The following is a 21789-nucleotide window of genomic DNA, read 5'->3' as shown; positions in this document are numbered from 1 at the left end:
TAATACATTTTTAATATTTTTACATTTTTATATGCCCTTATACGATTATCTGTTTGTTTTTTTCTCTTTTTCCGCAATTTGTATAATAAATATCCTAGTCAACTGAGTCTTTAATAGAATATCTTAATATTTTTTATATCTAGTGCCTGGAACAATTTCATGATTTAGGTCCGGCTTTTCATTATCTGCTTAACTTATGGTTAAACTTAATCTGATGTTTTATCTAATAAATAAGCTTCCAGCTGTGGCATCATTATGAATAGGCAAAGCTTATTGAGTAAAATATCAGATTAAGTTTAACCATAAGTTAATCAAATAAAGAAAAACTGGATCTTAATCAGGCTCTAAAATCAAGCGTCACTTAAATATAATGCGTAATAAATTTTAAATAATTAAAATAAAGAGTAAAAAGCTATCTTTGAAGTTTATGTTGCAAACTAATAATAATATTCATATATTCGCAGTCATTTTTAGCATCTCGACATATTTTACATGAAAAATTTTTGTTGTAAAGTCATTATGTTTGCAACATAATGAGTACAATACATTAATCATATAATAATAGATTATTCATGTAATACATTATTAATATTTCATAAATATACAAATAATTTCTCCCCAAAATATGATAAAAATAAAAATATTCAGTTATTTAGAAAAAAAAAATATTAATTTTGCATATATGCACAATAACTTTGCATGCAAATATTCAAATCAAATCAAAATAATAATAAATACATCGCAAAACGCGACAAGCCAAATTTTGGAAATCAATGCGATTGTTAAAAGCATTTCCATTCCTAAGCATGCAATATAATCTGTTCTTCTTGATTATCTACATCATGTACGTGCATCATCTTATTTTATATACAAATTCATTTAAATATGTATTTTTATATTTATATTTATATTTATTTTTATTTATTTATATTTATATACAAATATATGTATATTATATGTATATTATATGTATATTATATTTATATACAAATATATGTATATTACATAATTTTGAACTTAGCATACCTCTTCTACATGTTAGGCAATAGACTTGATGCTATTACAGTGTAACAAACAGCAAAAGAATGTATAATCAAAAAGAACAGATTAAACTTACAGTAGCACTCACTACTTCACGAGGTCCCTCGATTTCCATCGATGTATCTTCTACTGCAATTCCACGTGACAATGCTCAGACATGGTCCAGTAACATCCTTACATCCCACGTTGATTGCACTTTATTCATTACACTCGCGACGCGAATTCGTGAAATACTTGTGTGAAATTTAATAACGTCAAACAATTCGCGGCGTTCTTTACAAACTTTATTTCACGGAATATCTATCCTTATTTAGAAACTTAATCACAATAACAAATAATTAAAAAGTTACGATATTTATAAAAAATATTGCAATTTTCGCAAATCTATATAAATCGGTACTTCTTTTGTTCCAATTACGATTGTGTTATTACATTACGTATATAAAATTAAAAATCAAAAAGTATAAACAGGTAATAATTAAAAAATCAATAGATATTTATTGACGCGCATAAAATATTTATGATTTCTGACTTGTTTTTGTTTCGCAGCTTACGAAACTCAAATGTCACTTTGGTGTTAAAAAAGGTTCATGCAAAAAGTGGAATTACAAAAAATAGATAAGAAATATAAGTCACAATAATAACAAATTAAAAATTTATTTATAGAAAATATTTATAGAAAATCGTACGTATATCCATATTATTGTTGTAAATGGTTTCAAAATTATGTTGTTAATAAAATATTAAGAACATTTATTCAACTGAGAACGCCATAATTAAATATAAATTAGGATTATTAATGTCTTATTAAAACAAAGTGATTTTTTAAATTTTAAACAAACTTCTTAACAAGTGTTTTTTTTTTTAAGTGAAAGAATTGACTTACATCTCTTTCTCATACAATCCCACACAAAAACCAGTAAGCATAAAATATTATTATTATGTTAATATATCATTCAATAACAATATTTAATAAAATATAATGTTTTCGCATATGTAGTATTCAACTTTGTATACAACATCAATATAAATAAACTGTGATCACAACTTGGAAATAATGTTTTTTAAAATATTTCAACAATGTTTTGAAAAAAAATCTATGACAATCTTTTTAAAATATTTATCCAACATTACTTTAAAACGTTTAAAAATGCACAAAAAAACAACATTTTTAAATGTTATTTAATGTTAGTAATTTCTGCTTACTGGATTCATATCTAAAAATCTACAAGCACAATAAATCGCACTGATTTCGGTAATAACGATTTCGGCAAAAAAAAAACCATCACCATATCCCTAATTCTTCTCACCAATACCGCCGAAGAGTAAACAGGACCAGTCCGCATTTGAATCTGCAACAAGAACATAATACTGCTGCTTAAATAAAATTAAGTAATTTGATACAGTTAACTGTAAATTATTTTATAAATTTAATAAGGGAAATTTCAACATTATCATATTTGAAATATAATATTTTTATATAAGTTTTACAAGTATGTCATATAGTAAAAAAGAAAACTTATTAAAAATTAATTCTGTTGCAAAGCAGACATCTGTTGCCTGCTTTAACATGTTTTATATTTATCATATTCTTCAAACATTGCATATTCTTCAAACATTGCATCTTCCACGTATCATCCAGAGTGTGTGCAAAATTTTAAAAGTGAGTCTCTCTTACAAGGAAAAATATCAGTAAATTAATTTTGAAGAACGTCTTTCTTCAAAATTAATATTTTACAACTTTTTCTAAGAAAGACTTATTCTTCAAACATTGCATGTATCTTCCACGTGCCACACAGAACATATAAAATTTTAAGAATGAATACCTCTCAGAAAGAAAGTCACAAGAAAATTCATTTCGAAAAGAGTTCACAATTAAAATTAATTTTTCATAATTTTTTTCTAAGAGAAACTTATCCTTCAAACTTTGCAGGTGACTTCCACATATTACCCAGAAATTGTGTGCAGAGTTTTAAGAATGAGTCCTTAGAAAGAAAGTTATAAGCAAATTAATTTCAAAGAAAGTCCACAATTGAAATTAATTTTTCATAACTTCTTTTCTAAAAGGGACTTATCCTTCAAAATTTGCACACAATTTCTGAGTTATGTAGAAGTTAGCTGCACAGTTTGAAAAATAAGTTCTTCTTTTCTTAATTTCTTCTCTTTAATTTCTCTTAGCTTTATCGTGGCTTCAAAGTTTATGCAAGTGTTAATAGTCACGTAGTTTTGATATCACAATTAGGCAATTAACATCTTTTATTTTAGGTCTGATAATTGATTTCTCATTATCAAAGAATCATTATTCCAATATATTATGTCTTTCTGTTAATGTAAAGTGATATAATCACTTGTTAATTATAAATTTATATAAAGATTATTATCTATATTATATGAAGTTAAAGAAAGAGATGTAATTATTATAACTCTGATGTTTGATATCGAAGTAAAAACTTATTGATTTTCGATTTCTTGCAAAAAGTGTTGTAAATTATATGTTCAGCAAATCTATGATTATTTATGTAACTTACTATTATCTAATTTCATAAAAATATAATTTGATATGGCAATCCTTTACAAGATAAACAATTTTTTTATCTTTTAATATATATCGTAATACAATTCTCGTTTAAACCATATCTAACCTAAATCATTTATTAGTTTAATCAAAAATTAGTTCATTACTCACAGACTCTATACATAACAATGGAGTTATCTGCTATGTAGCTACATTGATTCTGTAACATAAATATAAGTTACATCAAAACAATGCTCGAATAAATCAATATATTATTTTAAATAACTTTATTATGACCTATTTTTCTTGAACTTACTGCAAAGTTGTTCCACCAGTGGCGAGATGCCTCTCTTAAGCCTTTCTTCCTGCCCTCAGGCTGGATTGTCAATTCTAATGACATAGCACTGAATTCGTGAAAATGCGTGCCGTCGTCGTTTCGAGTCCAATCAATGCACATTGGAACTCATCGATGCTCCGAAGGGGCCCTCACGGGCCAGGTTTTGTCGTTATCTCACCTCGTCACCCCCCCCCCCCAACGCAAGGCAACATTCCAAAAATGCGATCAAACTCATTGTTATGACAATCGTTATTGAACACTCCTAAAATAAAACGACCGATGCGTTATAGCAGAAGATTGAATCGAGGGAACCGTGTTCCCTTGCTACACAACGGTGCTTAAACTCACCGATGCCCTGAAGATAACCTTAATTGAAGCTGCCCAGCCAACGAATCTAATGAGATTCGGGTTTCGTTGTCGTCTCGCGTTTCCCTCGTCGCATGGACAAAGCAACACACACGCGAAAACGCGACCGAACTAACTGTTATAACACGATACTCGCGATTGAACACCGTCGAAATGAAACGACCGATATATGTTATGACGCTCCTACAAGTTGACGAAACATTTGAACCTCGGCAACTTCATACCGACGCCGCGCGCGAGTACAACGCAAGTCGAGTCGGCGGTCGATGGAATCGTGCGAATCCAGAAATTCGAGGCCACTTGCAACAACTCCAACAATTAAACGGCCGATACGTTATTTCCTCCTTCGTTGGTTTATTAATTCGACACGATCCGTGTATTCCGTTACATATACAGCACGTAATCTGATTCACATATTACTCCGCACCATCGACGCGGAGCATACGACGCGCATCTGCGCCGTCTACGCGGTTTTACGCCGCTGCCCATGGTCGCTCAGACGGTAACGGTCGGTCGGTAAGTCGAGCAGGACAGCGCTATGTCGCGGCGGATTTAAAACTCGCTAGAAAATAGGTCATAATAAAGTTATTTAAAATAATATATTGATTCATTCGAGCACTGTTTTGATACATCTTCTATATTTATGCTACAGAATTAACATAATTAGGTGGCAGATATAAATACTGTTGCGCATAGAGTCTGTGAGTAATAAATCAATCTTTTATTAAATTAATAGATGATTTAAGTAAGACATGGCTTAAACAAGAATTTTATTACAATATATATTAAAAAATAAAAAAAATCATTTATCTTGTAAAAGATTGTCATATTAAATTATATTTTTATCAAACTAGATAATAGCAAGTTACATAAATAATTATAGATTTGTTAAACATATATTTCTACAACACATTTTGCAAGAAATCAAAAATCAATAAGTTGTTACTTCAATATCAAACATCTGTGTTATAATAATTACATCTTTTTCTTTAATTTCATATAAATATATAAGTAATAATTAATCTTCATATAAATTTATAATTAACAAGTAATTATATCGCTGTACATTAACAAAAAGAGATAATGTTATACTAGAATGGTGAGAATTTCTGATAACAAAAAATCAATTATTAAACCTAAAATAAAAGATGTTAATTGCCTAATTGCGATATCAAAACTACATGACTAACTATTCACACTTGCATAAACTTTAAAGCCACAATGAAACTAAGAGAAATTAAATTAAGAGAAGAGAAACTTATTTTTCAAACTTTGCAGGTTCCACATACTATTCAGAAATTGTATGCAAAGTTTAAGAATAAGTTACTCTTAGAAAAGAAGTTAGGAAAAATCGATTTCAATCGTGGACTCTCTTCGAAATTAATTTATTCATGACTTTCCTTCTAAGAGGAACTTATTCTTAAAATTTTGCACACACGTTCTGGGTAGTACGTGGAAGATACATGCAAAATTTGAAGAATAAGCACCTCTTAAAAAAAGTTATAAAAAATGAATTTTAAAGATAGCCTTATTTCGAAATTAATTTGCTCATGAGTTTCCTACTAAGAACACAAACCACTTTCGTTCGGATTTAACAGCAGATATGACACGTAGTTTCAAAAACGATAAACTTAATTAGATTGATTTTATAATCATTTTTAAACAGTAAATTTTTTGGTTATCTTTGCATATTTTTAGTTAACTTTGAGTAGTATTTATGAACTTAGCATTTCTTATTTAGAAAAGTTTTTTTTTATGATTTATTATAAATTAGATATACATGAAACAAAGTGACGATGAACGTTTCGCTTAGTAAAGAAGATTAATATTCCGAAGAGATACGCGTTTCATCCGAATACTTCCGTTCGCGTGAGGCGACTCGCAAATTTCGTCAAAAACAACATCCTTACATTTTTCCTTTTCCGCCTTTCTACGACGCATTTCCCAACGCGTAATTACATTTAGTGTCGCAAATTTCAGTCTGCATTCGTGACAGGTTTAATGCAATGGAAATCAAGGAAAGTGCTGGTTCCACGATTGCTGGTTCCACGATGTAACACTCAACAATCTGACACGATGAAAAGCTACGGATATCCGCATAATTTTATTGTGTCGTTGCATTTTAACCTTGCGACATACTCTTGAGCGTATTGTTGCATTCAGAGTGTTATGTAATTTTATTTATCGTTGCTCTTCTCTCTCTCTCTCTCTCCCCCCCTTTCTCTCTACTTAATAATCCTGTATTAAAAGTACTAACAAAATTAGCGATATATTAAAATTTTAGAACATGTAGCAAACTCAGAATAAATTTTAATAAGACATTGTATTTGATCGCAAAGCCGATCAAATACGATTAAAAAATTTGAAAAAGATCAATAAAATTTCCGCTGCTATTTCATAAAATATATTTCTATTTTTAACTTTTGCAAATTCTACTTATGCAGCAGTGTGTGTAAACAATCTTGCGATTTAATATAAATTTAAAATAATAAAAAAATATTACAAAAATATTAAGGATGTATCACATCTCTAATTAATATAAAAATTTTTTATATTAAGTTTATGTTTAAGCATCTGTGTAAAATTTTTGCACAATTTTTTTATTTAAAAGTTATTTTTGTTTTTTATTCTTATGTAAAATCGCATTGGGATCCCCTTATTTTCAAATTTAACAAAAAAGTAAGTTTTATAAATAAAATCAAATTTTTTACATATAGTAATAAAACTAATAAATATTTCTTAAAAATTTATTTGATATTACCTATCTGTTTAAAAATTATTTATCTAAAACTGCAACAAAATATGATTATTTACTGCATAAATCATTATAACTCAAATTATTCTTCGCAATTAGTTTCAGAAGCAACATTTGGATATTCATCAAAATTTATCATTGACTAAGAAAAAAAATCTAAAAAACAGTTTTTAAATTATCCTTTTAATTAACTAAAAAACCTTTTAACTATAACTAAAAAACATTCTTTAAAATAGAAACATTTTAATTTTGTATCACAATGTGTTTTTTTCATAATAAATTATTTCATCACATCAATTATACATACAGAGTAATATAAATAATAAAGTTCCATATAATTATCATTCACAAAGTAATCTCACACGCGTTGCAAACATCGTAACTCATAACCATACGCGTTAATTTTAACAATCACAACTCGACAAGGTGGATGTCACTTTCTTGGTCATCAACAAAGTGGGAGTCGGTATAAAGAGAAGATACATTCTGTGGAGATGGTCAGTGAGTTCAGTGAGAGTGCCGTGTTCATTTCACCGTCATACTGTGAAAGTCAAATATGAAGGTACGCGCTTCACAGTTTTTGAGCGCTCGAAAGCTCTGTTCATCTATTTTAATTTGTGGAGACGTGTGAAGTGTCGATACTTAATACTTAAGCGTCAATTGGAAAAAACTTCTACATTCACGACTTTTAATATTAAAATCATTCACGCGTTCTGTCAATTTCTTGCGATTAGCTTATCGCGTGACAGCAGAGATTGCGGATCTTGCAGCAAATAACTAAAAAATGCTATAATCCCTGAATCATTGATACGATCTTTTGCGCTTCTTCTTCTTTAACTATTAATTCTTTGTTAACCGCGGATTTCACATCACTCGAGAGCAAGGGGCCTCGCTTCTTATCCACGTGAAAGTTCTACGAAGTCTGGCCGTAACCTTCCTACGGTATACTCGGAGTTTCACACTTGCAACAATGAGGAAAATTATGCGGGATAGCTTCCTTCATGGCGTCTTTGGTCACGGAGGCTGCAAGCCGTAAAGAAATAATTACTGCAGCCTTAATCCGTGTTAGTCGAACTCTATGTATTTTTTCATTTTCTATAGTACGGCAAATTCCATGCCAATCTCAGCGAGTTAATTTGTTTATTATAATTCGTATTGTTGACACTAGACACTTTGCATACGATTGCTTACATTCCATCTATCTGATTACAATTTCTCTTTCTGGTTGTTCGTTAAATAAATTTGAATATTTTATCTCGTGTGTACTGATGTTTCTAAGCTTCTCTCTTTTTAAGAGCCTTTATTTGTAAAGAGAAAGAGGTTAAAATTTTCCATATTTTTTTTATACTCTTCAAAAATACTTTAGAAATTTATAAATATATTGCGAAGGTATTAAAAAGTTAAATTTTTGCACTTATACCGCTTTCATACCTCTTTTTCTACGATTTATTTTCTAATTAGATCACTTTCCATCTATTATGCTTGTCCGATACGCGACGAAAGATGAAAAAGTTGACAAATAAGTGATATAATCAAGCCAAATGACACAAATTGACACATGGCTATAGAGAAACCTTGCAGCGGAAATTTTATTACCTTTCTATTTTATGACAATAACTTTGGTCTGAAAGGCTTTCAATTTTGTCCTGAGTACGGAAGTTGGGAATATTTATTAGCAACTATTTACTATACCACTTTTTCTAGAAATCGCTGAGGATACACGCAGTAAACGATTACAGACAAACTAGGTCAGTTGATAGCTGTATGCATGCAAGATCAAGGTTACGATGGATCACTCTCGTTCTTTCAAGTGGAGCAATTCTCTGCGAAATCGCAGACTATTCAATTGCCACTAATTTTACCTCTTGATTACTTTTCGTCTTATAATTCAGTTCTTGTTCTTTCGTCTATTGTCTTGGTCTGACAGAGTAATGACCTCGTTCATGAAAAAAGGGAAAGAGGAAAAGAAAGTGATTTCAATGTAAAAACCCGGAAGTGATTGTTTCACAGAGAGACAAAGACAGATTGTGTAACGTAAATCTTATCAGTAATTAGTTTGGTTTTTACATGTCTCGCGATACCTGCGTGAAATCATTCACATTTGTGATATAGCCGTTCTTGCCTCAAGTCATGTATGGCGATCCGCGTGGTGAACGCACTTCGAATTGCCGGTAGTCGTGTGACTTTCACCCGAGTATCGCTCTACTTGCTACGCTCGCGTCGATGCGCTCTACGCTCGAGCAATTCGGAAATCAATACTTGACCTTCAAAACGCATTGTGATAAAAAGTTAACGATGCTTAACGAATCAGACAGACTTCCCTAAACGATATTGTGATTTATGAGATCTCTGTAAACGTCATTCATTAAACTGATGTCGTTGCATGTACAGATTAGATAAAGTCTAATGCACTTAAAAATGCGAGTCAAATTCAATATCCAACTTTCTTTTTTTAGACTTCTAAAAAAATATAAGATTTATAAGATTTGTATTTATATAAAATATAATTCTTTAGTATTTAAATAAAAGAGTATATAAAATATAATTCTTTAGTATTTAAATAACAGAATACTGGAGGATCCAGATTTAAATCCTGGTTGAGGTAATATTTTTCGCAATAAATTCTTTACAGTTTTTCGGAATAAGAGAGGACAATAGAGATACTGGTAAACATTAAAATTATTAAATTGATTTGTAATTTAATTTTCGTAATTATATTTTTGAGTTCTTTTTTAAAAGCTGTGTTTTAAATTCAGCAAGTATGCAGCAAGTGTGGTAAAATTGAAATATTTTCTATGTAAGAATAAGAAGTGATTCTTTGTTATGGATTTAAACATTTGTATGTTAATCCTCTTTTATGGCTGCGTTAATTAACTTTCTTTAATAAAGTGAATTAATTCCTAAATAATTAAATAAAATACATTTTAATAGAGGCATACAGTTTGAGGAATCTTGTAGATGTTTTTAAATTCACGTAGAAAATTATTGAGCACAAAAAGATGTTTTCAACCAATACAGCCTTTTTCGTTATTCTAATTAACTATCACGATCCTATTTCGATCCATATAATTTTTTATTTATTTATCTGATACAGCTTATCTAATACAATTTAACATTTATATCTATAGTTATATTACATTTTCTTATTCACATTTTTGCAATGTGTTAATGGTTTCTTATTTTAGGCTTTTGTCCTTATTCCTCATTTTCTTTCTCTTCTTCAACTCCTACTTTCTCTTTCTTTACCTTTTCCTCTTTCTTTCTCTGCTTCGCTAAAGAGAGCAAGAAAGAAGAAAGATAAAGAAAGGAGAGGTTTCCTTAGTATGTACATATTTCTTTATTAAATTATATTTGAATCGTTATCTCTAATAGTCTATTATATATTTACTTATCTTTATCTATTGCCGTTACCTTTACTATTCTAGCACAGAAAGATTGTATCAATATTGTAGAAATATTTAATTGCAAAGTTGCAACATTATAAAAGTGAAATGTTGCTGTAATATTGCTACAACATTACAATCCCAACAAACAGAATTAAATTAAAATGGATTGAAAACTTGTAATTCAGTTTAATCCATTTGAATTCAAATTCTTGATCAGTGTATATGGATAGAAAAGAATTAAATACGGTAAAATTGAAATACTTTCTATGCAAGAATAGAATAAGTGATTTTTTGTCATGAATTTAAACATTTGTATGTTAATTCTCTTCTATGATTGCGTTAACTTTCTCTAATAAAGTAAATTAATTCCTAAATAATTAAATAAAATATTTTAATAAAGGCAATAAATAATTTTTTTAGATATTCACGGCAGTATATATGTATATATATGAAAATAGAAGCACATCAGATTCTTTCATAAAAACGATACTGCTGTGAAATATTAAAAAAAAATTAATTATTGTCTCTATTAAAATGTATTTTATTTATTTATTTAGAATATATATATCCACTTTTATAGTGTAACCCGTCTTTCGGTTTCCAATCGCTAAACCTGTTTTAGAAATCATCCTCTATGAGGTTTTTTTCGACATTGCTCTAGTAATGCTTTATAACCATTGCATGTCATCGCTGATCTTCCTCTCTTTCTTTTCTCTATAAAATTCCACTCTAGAGCTTTCTTTGGGATTCTCTCATCATTCTTCTTTCGAGTATATGCCCATACCATATTAGTTGTTTTTCTATACCTTCTACAATTGTTCTGTTCACGTCCTTTTGTCTCTTAATGTCCTCATTTCTTCTGTATTCTATACTGGATTTTTCCACTGTTATTCATTAAAAATCCATTTCCGTAGCTAACAGTTTGTTCTTAACTTTTTTTTAGCTGCCATATTTCCGATTCATATATCATTACAGATTTAAATTTATTCTCAAAATTTTATTTCCAAAAATATAAAATTATGTATGTCATTGAACAATGTCATTGTACAAATTATTCTTAAAGAATTAAATATGTATAAATTGATTCATAATATTAAATCAATTTATAATTAAATATTATGGATATTAAATCATATTGATTAAAATTAAAATAAAAATATTATTTTAATGTTTAAAAAAGCAATTTCTCTCATTTTATATTTACTATTTCATAATTCACAAGAAAATCTTTGTGCATTGTTAAAATAAAAATAATTTGGTTCCAATCCTGTGTCACGAATTAAAATGGATTCATGATTCACAAAGTTTATTTTGATTTAAAAAAATTATTTCTTTCAATCCCGTAATGGACAAAAATAAATTTAAAGCTTTTGAATTTTTTTGGATTAAAGGAATAGCAATTACGTCATTTTAATTTTATATTATAAATTAAAATGAATTGCATGGCTCGCGTAACATTTCTTAGAAGGAAAGAATAGGACTCATGTAATTTCAATCTCATTTCATAAACTAATATGGGTTCAAAGAATTCATAAGCTTTAAATGAATTAAAATGAATTCAAAAAATTAAGAATTTGGATTCGGTAAAATAACAAAAATCAATTTTTATCCATTTCAATTCATTTCCATTTCCTGGAATAATAAAAATGTTCACCTTTAGAAACGTTGCAATATTTTATTTCAACATACAACATTAATTCAATTCAATTCTGATTGTAGGGAAAAAGCTCCTAATAATATTTTTCCAATCCTGCTAAATATACAGTATTACCTTCTTCAGTTGCAGACCAGCTTTTAGAGTGGTTAACAATGGCTTCGTTAACAATCGTTTCGTTTTCCCCAGAACCTTTTTCGTTCCACATTGTTGTACACAATCTATTTTTCATCGTTCATGATCATTCGTTTAAAACATAGGTCGTTTTCATTGCGTTTGAGCAGACTTGCTGATGGAAATACAATCCATTAATTTGTTTTGTTAAATTGTAAAGCATCGTAGCAATTCATATATTCGACTATCTTCGAATGCTTTATAACGCTCATATAAGATATGTATCTTTGTGTCTCATGTCGTATATTTTCAAAAGCGTTACGATTTGATCAACAACAAAAATTCAAAACTACACAGATTTAAAGTAAATGTCCCAGTGACCAAACATGCACCTAAATCTGCCACACAAAAACTTGTTATATTAATCTCAAATTCCTTCTGTATTATAATATTAAAGCCTATTTATAATATTTAAATACTTAACATTACAATTGGGCTTTAACGCAAGTTTTTGTGTAGCTGTCCGGATATAGCTGCGCATGTCCGGTCACTGGGACGTTTACCTTAAATCTAAGATATTTAATTCCATAGCTATAGCTAGTCGTTAAAATTAATAATATTAATAATACGTTTATAAAACATAATGAATGTGTTCGATCATTCTGTCTTGTATATAACATAGCGAAAAGTCGCTTGATATTTCTTCGAAGTTTACGGATTAATTGTAATTCCCCGCATTTGTCGTTTCATCATGCGTTTCAGCTAAGGAAACTTTTGGTGGTAACGTGGTGCTCGATAATTATGGCTCGGTCAGAACCCACAGAGAGCGATCAGGACACGTTACTAAGGAAGGCCGCGGAGCAACTGGAGCGATTAGCACCGTATCGAAGAATCGCGGAGGATTCCGAAGAGTCTAATCTCTCGAGTTTTTTAGAGGAGTGGAAGTCTTCAATAGGTCAAAATGAGTTAGATACGACAAAGAGTGGCTCGGATCAGAATGTATCTTGGGAGATACCTGAAATTTCTCCGGAGCAAACGGAATCGGATACGAATAAGCGAATCGACGATCAAAAGATGATAGCTATCAGCGTTATTACGGATCCGAGATACGCTGCGCTGATGCGGGAGAGAATAAAGAGAGGCTTCGACTATGGATCTGCCAGTCTTTTGACCAGCATAGCAGGTGGAGTATTAAGCGGAGTCGCGAGTGCATCAAGTGGCTCCGCGGCGAAAGCTTCTGCGAGTAGCAGCGAAGCTGTATATAAACAACCGGCCGCGTATGGTGCACCTACAGTGGAACATGCCTATCCTTCGGTAATTCATACTTTTATTTAAGTACGCGATGAACTTTAATCCTGGACTACTATATTCATATATTTTTTTTATACAAAAACTACTCTGAGTAAAAATACATAAAAAATTAACGATTTTTTATACTTAAAAAAAATGTTATGATATTTTTTCACTATTTTCACTAAATTAACAATATTTTAATAAAAAATCTTATTAAATGTTATTTAAAGCTAAAATTTTTATAACAAAAATTGTACTAACTTGAATTAGCAGTTAAGTAGAATTCACCCAGTACTATATGTTACTGCACACCATTAATGTCAACATTCATGTACTTTCCGTTTTTGTTTATTTTGAATAAGGTTTATTTAAATATAAATACAAGTAATAATAAAAGTATTAAAATAAAAAATAAAAAATAAAACAGTAACAAAAGAATTAGATTTTTACATTAAATTTAGGAAAACGAGAGAAACTGACATATTGGATTAATCGGTATGCTCTGCAGTTGCAAAAAAGAAAAGTTTATACTGGAAATTCAGGTCATCCACGTACATTACCGCAAAGGAGCGAAATTCTAACTGGTTCTTCATCTACTGTTTGCCTTTTTGATCATTATCCGCTCGTCTAATTACTTGATCAACGTCAGGATTATTCTCTGGGATATCGCGATATGTTCCGCATAGCAATTAAAGTAAATGACACTACAAAGTGAAAATCGCGGCGTCACGTGTTAAACAAGCTATTATGCTGGGTAACGAGTAATTTAATACAACGCCAATTAGAGAACAAGGATGTGAGAAAGATGCTGATAAAAGATAAATAAGATATTCCACTTTAGTTATTTCAGAGTGTTCACGTTTATTTTGTTATGCAACATAAAATTCAATCTAATGTTATGATATAATTTAAAATTGATCTCGTTATTTCCTCAGTATGAAGAGAAGCCATTTGGCCCATGGGACTTCAAGAAAGCAATTTTTAGCACGATGTTTCAAGCTCTCAAGGCAATAGGTGGCGGCGTGTTAGCTCTCAAGGGACAACTGGTTAAAGGAGGTGGCTACTTGCTGGCGGGCAAAGGCAAAGTTGTTAGTAAAGCAGGAGATGTCATCACATCCTTTGGTAAACAACTGGCAGCCAGTGCGCAAGCAAAGCCTTATCCACCAGAACCTTATTACGACTATCCACCATATCCACCGACTCAACATATAGGTAAGATAAATAAAAAATAATATTTGTCGAATATCGAGAATGGCTATTTCCTATAGTTTTTTGAATGTTGAATATAAATCTAGTTGCTCTAATTGCTTCAAATTGCTCCACCAAGTTACAATTTTGAGAACTTTGCAATTAAAAGGGTTTTGCAAAAAGAGTTATTTTCAAATATTTAATGCAATTTAATATTATATATTGTTAAGATTTTTAGGCCTTAAAAAAATTTTTGTGTATCGGCTACAAAAAAGAACAATTTTAGTAAAGTATCTAAAAATTTAGTTAGATCCCACCCGAATTTTATTGATTACGGTACCGTAATCATTGCGATAATAAAAAACCAGAAAACTTAGAAAGCTATTAAAAATTAAGTTACACACACAAATTAGTAGACATTGCATGTACATAGTACTAAAAACTTCGAATTTACTTTCTATTATACGCTCACCATGTTGTATGCCATATTCAACCGATTAAATGTGAAAATCGATCAAAGATATAATTTTATATCAAGAAATAGTAGCCCTACAGAAAGTCATTATAATATTTACGAGTAAACGCGTAATTATCCGCGAAGTCGGATATTCACGCTAATCATGCGTTCAAAGCTTAACCGAATATTATTCGATTTTCTCAAATCGATACGAGAAGCGATAATAATCGAATGTTATAACTAATGAAAAAAGTATAGTGCTGTAATAGAAAATGAATAAGAACGTGAAAAAATATTCTCAAAATGTCCTCCTCCAGCTTCAATACACTTTTGGCATCGAGTAGTGATCGATCTAGTCACGTTACGAATATTCTCCCTATTTAATTTTAGACGATCAAAAGTCGTTATTTGTTCAATTAGATGTTCACGAGGCTCGATTGGTTTCATTTCCTTCTCATTTAACTTTCTTTTAGCCTTTCGCTCTTCTTTTTATCTTCTTATGATTGGTTTAAATAGTACATTAAAATGCAGAAGTAATGCAAAACAGTAATATATAATAAAATAGTAAAAATTTAAAAAAGATTAAAAATAGCTAAAGCAATAACAATATAAAGAATGTTTTTAAATTATCTCTATCATTGAGAATCAAAAAAACAATTTTTTGTACATTTAAAACCGCAAAACCTATGGATAACATACTACAATTACTTTGATCTCATTTAAAATATAATTTAATTCTCTGCAATTTTTGTTTCAGCACTTTTTATTTTAAAACGCTTACTTTTTTTGATATTTGAAAAAATGTATAAAATAATTTTAAATTCGTAATTTTAGAGGTTTTTAGATGCTAATTTTTTAAGAAAAAATTTTTCGACCCATGTTTATAGGAAACCTTTCATTTGAAATTAAAAATTTTCTATAAGTCTCAAAATCTGACCAGAATCTTTTGGTAGACACTACATATTTATATCAAAAATTTTACGTTATTATACCACGTTTGGCATCATATCTCGATCTACGATTATTGAATTAATTGCATTGAAAGTAAGATCTTAATTTCTTCTCGTGATAGTGTTTTGTCAAATGCTTTCTTTCAAATTTATAGGTCCTGATCCCGGTTACCCAAGGCCACCGCCAAACTCGGATATTTCTGAAGTTCCTGGTGCTTTCTCAGCACACGAGGCCTACGGCGTGCCATCAGACGGTAGGTTTCACATTCCATATGCAAATATCGCAAAGTTTTGTGGATTCCATTCTCATATCTTTGCGCCTTTCCAAGATACCGGCAATTAACTTAGAGTAGTGATTACGCGTTGATGAAGACTTGATGAGTGTAATTACGTTCATCTAATATTTCCGACGTTGCACTAAGCAGTTATTTGAGGAAAGAGAACAGCTTCGATTTGGAGCAAAATAAAAGTTATTTTAAAAAATTTTCTCTTCTGATTGCGAAATAATTAAATCGCAAAAGATGCTGTATTCAATTTTAATCAAAACATAATTCAATCGATTATTGCGAATATTGCTTTCACGAATAAATTCTGCTTCCAAACGTCGACATAAATAATCAATTATAATATATAATCCTTCACTAAATAACACTTTCGATTTTGTCTCAAAGCATGTTAATGCGATTCGTGAACGCCTGAATTTCCTTTTCCGTATCGCATGTCATTATCGCTAAACGACGTAGTGAATGTCAATGAACTCCTTTCGGACGAACATCTCGTTTCACGGTCCTAGAATGTTTTCCCATGACTGTATCAGCACGCGACCTTTCACTTTCCCCGAAAGTTGGTGAGAGGCAGGTAAAGCCCATTTCCTGACATACTTTTTAAAAATTTCTTTTAATTTTGTATGTATATATGTATGTTTCGTAATGACGCTGATATCAAAATTATTAGCGAAATTATTATATGGCGAAATAATACACAGTGATTATGTCGAATATTTGGCATGCTCTATAATAAAAAAAAAATAAATAAAGAGATTGTTCCTATATCACAATCAAAATACACTTTTCTAGAAATTAGCGCGACACACAAACGCACTACTATTGTGACAAATCTTGTGATAGTTTCCTACAAGTAAGTGTAAGTGTATCAAACATGCGAATGTAGAACTGGATGGTCATATTACTCCACACTTGGCACTCGCTCGACGGACACATTACAATATCCTCGGTGCACATGCAACAAAATATTAATTCGGTCTGGACGGTACCTGCTTTTATGCTCCAACTCGACTAACGAACTTGTACTTATTATTCTAAAGCACTGAATAAACTTGTCGACGAGAGACTGACAGACGTCACGTTCACAGACAATGGTCAGGGCGGCCTGCTGATCGTGACACCGACGAAATCTGACCTGGACAGCAATCAACATACGAATGTGGTGGCGGTGCAAGAGAGCCCGGACCATACCAAACTAGAAGAGAGTTTTGGTGGATCATTCAAGAATTCCGCTAATACTGCCATCAAGAATATATTGAACAGTGTGCCAAAAGGTAGCACCGGTTCGAAGGATCAAACCGTAGCTGGTCAGAATAGCCTCAACAACAATAACAACAATAACAACGTGGACTCTTATCCTCCCGCTCAACATCCGCCCTATGGTATACCAGATCATTATCCCGCAAACCACAACAATCCAGCGCATAATTACGAGCAAAATTATTCAGCTGTTCAAGACGACATTTACAAACAGCCTGAATTATTGAAAATTACTTCACAACAGAATTATCCGGCCGCTCAAAACAGCGCTTATCAACAGCCCGAATTACAAACGTTGGATCATTTCCCGAACTTCGAACTGGATCCAAACCTATCGGACCAATTGAGCTTGGGGTATCCACCGCTTCAATACCCGAATCCGCATAACTCTCTACTAAATTCGCCCAAGTTGCCGCACAATGATGACGATACATCGGTATATGCGAGCATATCTGTAGACACTGAGCCACAGATTGCGCCCTTGAAAGTATCTCTTCTAAACTCTCATCAAGATGTCCTCGATCTGCCCAAGTTGCAGCCGCACGCAGACTTTCACGGACAACCCCAATTCGCGAACTACCTCCACGGTAGCTTGGGCGGCCCGTTGAGGGTTCCGCTTCTAAGTCCGATGCCATCGGCTTACTACTGGCAGAGTCAAGGATCGCTGGTACCGGCCTCGGCACTTGACACGCTGAATCATTTCCGTAAGAGGAACATTCTTCAGAGGCGGGCGTTTGCAAAACGACTCGCGCGTTACGCGTCGTTACAGAAGATGAGGCTCCATCGGCTCTAAGGTCGAGGCAGGTAACGGAGACGATTGCAATAGACGGGCGTATGAATATAAACCTTTTCAAAAAGCTTACAATATTTGTCGAATATGACGAATATTTTTCGGAGCCAAGACTATTTCTATCTTCCAAATACTAGAATAAAAAGTGCTTAGATAGGTGTATTTAACAATGTGATATCATATCTTTCTATCCCAAACATGTATTTAGCAATGTGATATCATATCTTTCTATCCCAAAATTATATGTATATTTTTTCCCGACAATATTACATATGTTATGTCACAGGCTTTATCCGAAATCATTGCAGTTATTCGCAATCGAAAAACATAAGTTGCTTTGGAGTGACACTTTTTATAAAGCTTAAGGCATTAAGCTTAAGATATATTTGAAGAACCCTTGACTTTTCTATTTAACAAAATAAATTAATTTTTAATAGATTATATAAAGAATTAATCGTGTAATATAATATTTCTATCACATGTCAGCAATAACAAAAGGCATCAGTGTATATTTTATTGCATGCAACCGTGCTCTTTGTTGCAGTGGTCTATGCGTTCGCATATTATCCTCGCCCAGCCAGATACAGGTACAAGCCGCTGTACCCCTATGGACGATAAGAACTTTCATCATCGATGCTCACGCTTGAGGCGAAGAAGAGGAATCGGCGAAAGTGGAATACATTTCCGAGCCAGCACAAGAGAACACATACATCCGATGAAAGATTCTATCTACCAGTGAAACACGCGGAGAGTCTACGACATCGACGCGTATTGTACAGTTACATTGTGCGTCTCGAAAGATTTCTATCGAAGCGGAGATTTGAAGTTATCTTTTGAGAAGCTCCGTACATATCTCGGTCTGTCGACAGAATAATTGCACAAATTCTGTAGGCAAACTAGAAAACTATCTAAACTCGGATATTAATGAAATAATATCTGTAACATAAATTCTGTAACAATAGTAGCGATTACATAATTAATTATTTAATTTGTGATAAAGACTTTCTAAGTTCCATTCCATCTGTTTCATCATTTTTGATCGTGGTGAACGCAAATGTGTAAGTCTTAAAAAGATGCTAGAACAATGGAACCCATCAAAGAGACTTACAGCCATGAAAAAAAGTGGTCTTCGTATCTTATGTACGTGTTAATTTCTTTAAATAAATAAATGTAAAATCGCTTTTATATAAAATATCTATCTGAATTTTAGGAAATAAGTAACGTTTACATAAGAAAATATCTCCTTATTTATACAAATATATTTAAAACCTATTTTTAAGATTTCCAATTTTTGAAAAAAAAATTTATAACTTTTAAAAAAAAATTACGGTGCCTTTTTAGAAATCAATTTTTTAAATATAAAAAATATAAAAATATAAAATTTTTTTTCACTAGGAATGTTTACTTGAATTTTATAGAGATAGACAATTAAAATCGACGATATTAGCCGATAATTCACTCGTAGCTCATAATTGTTTTATATTGGTATTTACGCAAATATATTTTTAAAAATCTACATTCGTTGAAATTATTAAAATTTTAGAAATATCCATTTTCATGCAACAATTTAGTAACGCGTAAATTCAATAATTTGATTAATTTTCAATAATTCAATAATTTGATTAATTTTCATCGAAAAATAAGTGTAGCTTCGTTCTACACAGAAGAGCTGACTGAATTAAAAGATGGTAGAGTATATCAGTCAATAAACAAATAAGAATAAAGCAACTTAAAAATATATGATAGCACTTCTCTAGTCATCTGCATTTGACAAAATTTAGAATAAAAATATAATTATTACTAAATAACAGAGTAGTTTGTATATTATTTATCTAAACATATATAAAATTAGTTTTTCTTACTGATTTTCACAAATGCGGAATAATATTCTCTAATATAGAACAACAGAAATAAAAAAGAATAAACATCCAAAAATATTCAATTTTCTGTAATTTTAATATTAAATTGTGCAATCTTAATATTATTAAGCTAATGTTGTTAGAAAAGTTAAATTTAACGTTTAATAACAACATAGTGATGACGTATCAAAGCGGAAATTGCGGAATGCGCAATTAGCGCTAATCAATCGCAAGAGCCTCCCTGTAGATCACTTATATGAGATTGGCCGGAATAATGTTTGTCATTGGCTTGCATTGATTACGCATTTACAAGTTCCGCTCCATGGGACATAGGAAACAAACTGATGATCGGAAATCGCAAACACATATATACCCTATAACACAATATTATTTAATATTAAATAATATTCTTGAAATATTAGATTTAATATTAAAAAAATATTATATTTTCGGAATATTATTTTAATATTATTTTAATTTTTAATAATATTCTAAGAATATTGTAGCTCTTATAGGGTAGAGAGACTGTGTATGAGTACCGATTTTGATTTACATTTTTGCGCTTGCTTCAAAAAGACAGACATATCTATACAACATAACAACACGGTTATTTATCTGCCATTGCAGCAATAAAATATGATAAATTATTTTTTATTTGCGGGCTTTTAAGAAAATTAAAATAAAATCATAGTGCATTTGATCAACGAAGACTGCGTCAGAAGATTGCAAAATTGTATATTCTCTATACAATTGCAAAAAAAAAAGAGAAAATCGCAATCCTTCTGTAAAATAAAAGTACGCATAAAAAAACTTTGATAGGATAGATTTTACGAGAAAATTGAAAGGAAGAAGAGAAGAAAAAGCCCAATGGCCGTACGTGTCTACGATTCATTCGAGCTGATATTTTTTTATTTAAAAAATTGGAGTTACATGCCTTAGGTACATGCCTATTAGGCTAAACATATACAATTTTTTTATTTCTTGCTTTAGTTGAGATCACAAAACAGATATATAACGCTCAAGGGGAATTGTAATGAGTTACCCCTATTTGAGCTGATACAATTTTTCGAGACGCCATACGCCATCTCTACAACGTGAACATACACTACGATGCCAATATATATACATACAGTCGGTCAATACTTCGAAAAGCATATCAATCGCGTCTGTTGGCACACCTGGCAAAGGGATGAGTGCCGAGCGCGCGTACACGAACTTTAAATTTTTCCTATCCTAACGGCTTAAGCGCGATTTATTGAGTCGCAATTTATGCGAGCGCAATCAGGACGAGACACAAATACTGAAATGTAGGGGCAAATAAATAGTAGATACTCGTACAAATAAATCGACTCACTGTTCGCTGATCGCTCCGTCCAGCTTCAGCTTCTCGTAGTCTCAGCCGCCGCTTTCGAAGATCCTCCCCCTCTCGATTCATACTTGGCACAAACGCGCGATTCTTGATTCGTTTTCGGCATCCCCGAAATACTCACGCCCGTCGAAAACTCGAGATACGGGATACGGGGCAACGGAGAAAACACGA

At 31.3% G+C, this 21789-nt stretch overlaps 1 protein-coding gene across 1 annotated transcript; it reads left to right on the top strand.

Annotated features, from left to right (window-relative positions):
* Positions 1-6955: 6955 nt before the first annotated feature.
* Positions 6956-19042, top strand: LOC105196826. The gene is made up of 6 exons (XM_011162958.3): positions 6956-7576; positions 12931-13482; positions 14397-14673; positions 16212-16310; positions 17429-18404; positions 18935-19042. The coding sequence occupies exons 1-5, from the start codon at positions 7571-7573 to the stop codon at positions 18391-18393; spliced, it is 1899 nt and encodes a 632-aa protein (XP_011161260.2). The 5' UTR covers positions 6956-7570; the 3' UTR covers positions 18394-18404; positions 18935-19042.
* Positions 19043-21789: the final 2747 nt, after the last annotated feature.

The sequence above is a fragment of the Solenopsis invicta genome, chromosome 2, assembly GCF_016802725.1.
Source record: "Solenopsis invicta isolate M01_SB chromosome 2, UNIL_Sinv_3.0, whole genome shotgun sequence".
NCBI classification, from domain to species: Eukaryota; Metazoa; Arthropoda; class Insecta; order Hymenoptera; family Formicidae; genus Solenopsis; species Solenopsis invicta.
Note: the sequence above shows the minus strand (reverse complement) of the source record. Positions and strands in the feature narration are given on the sequence as shown.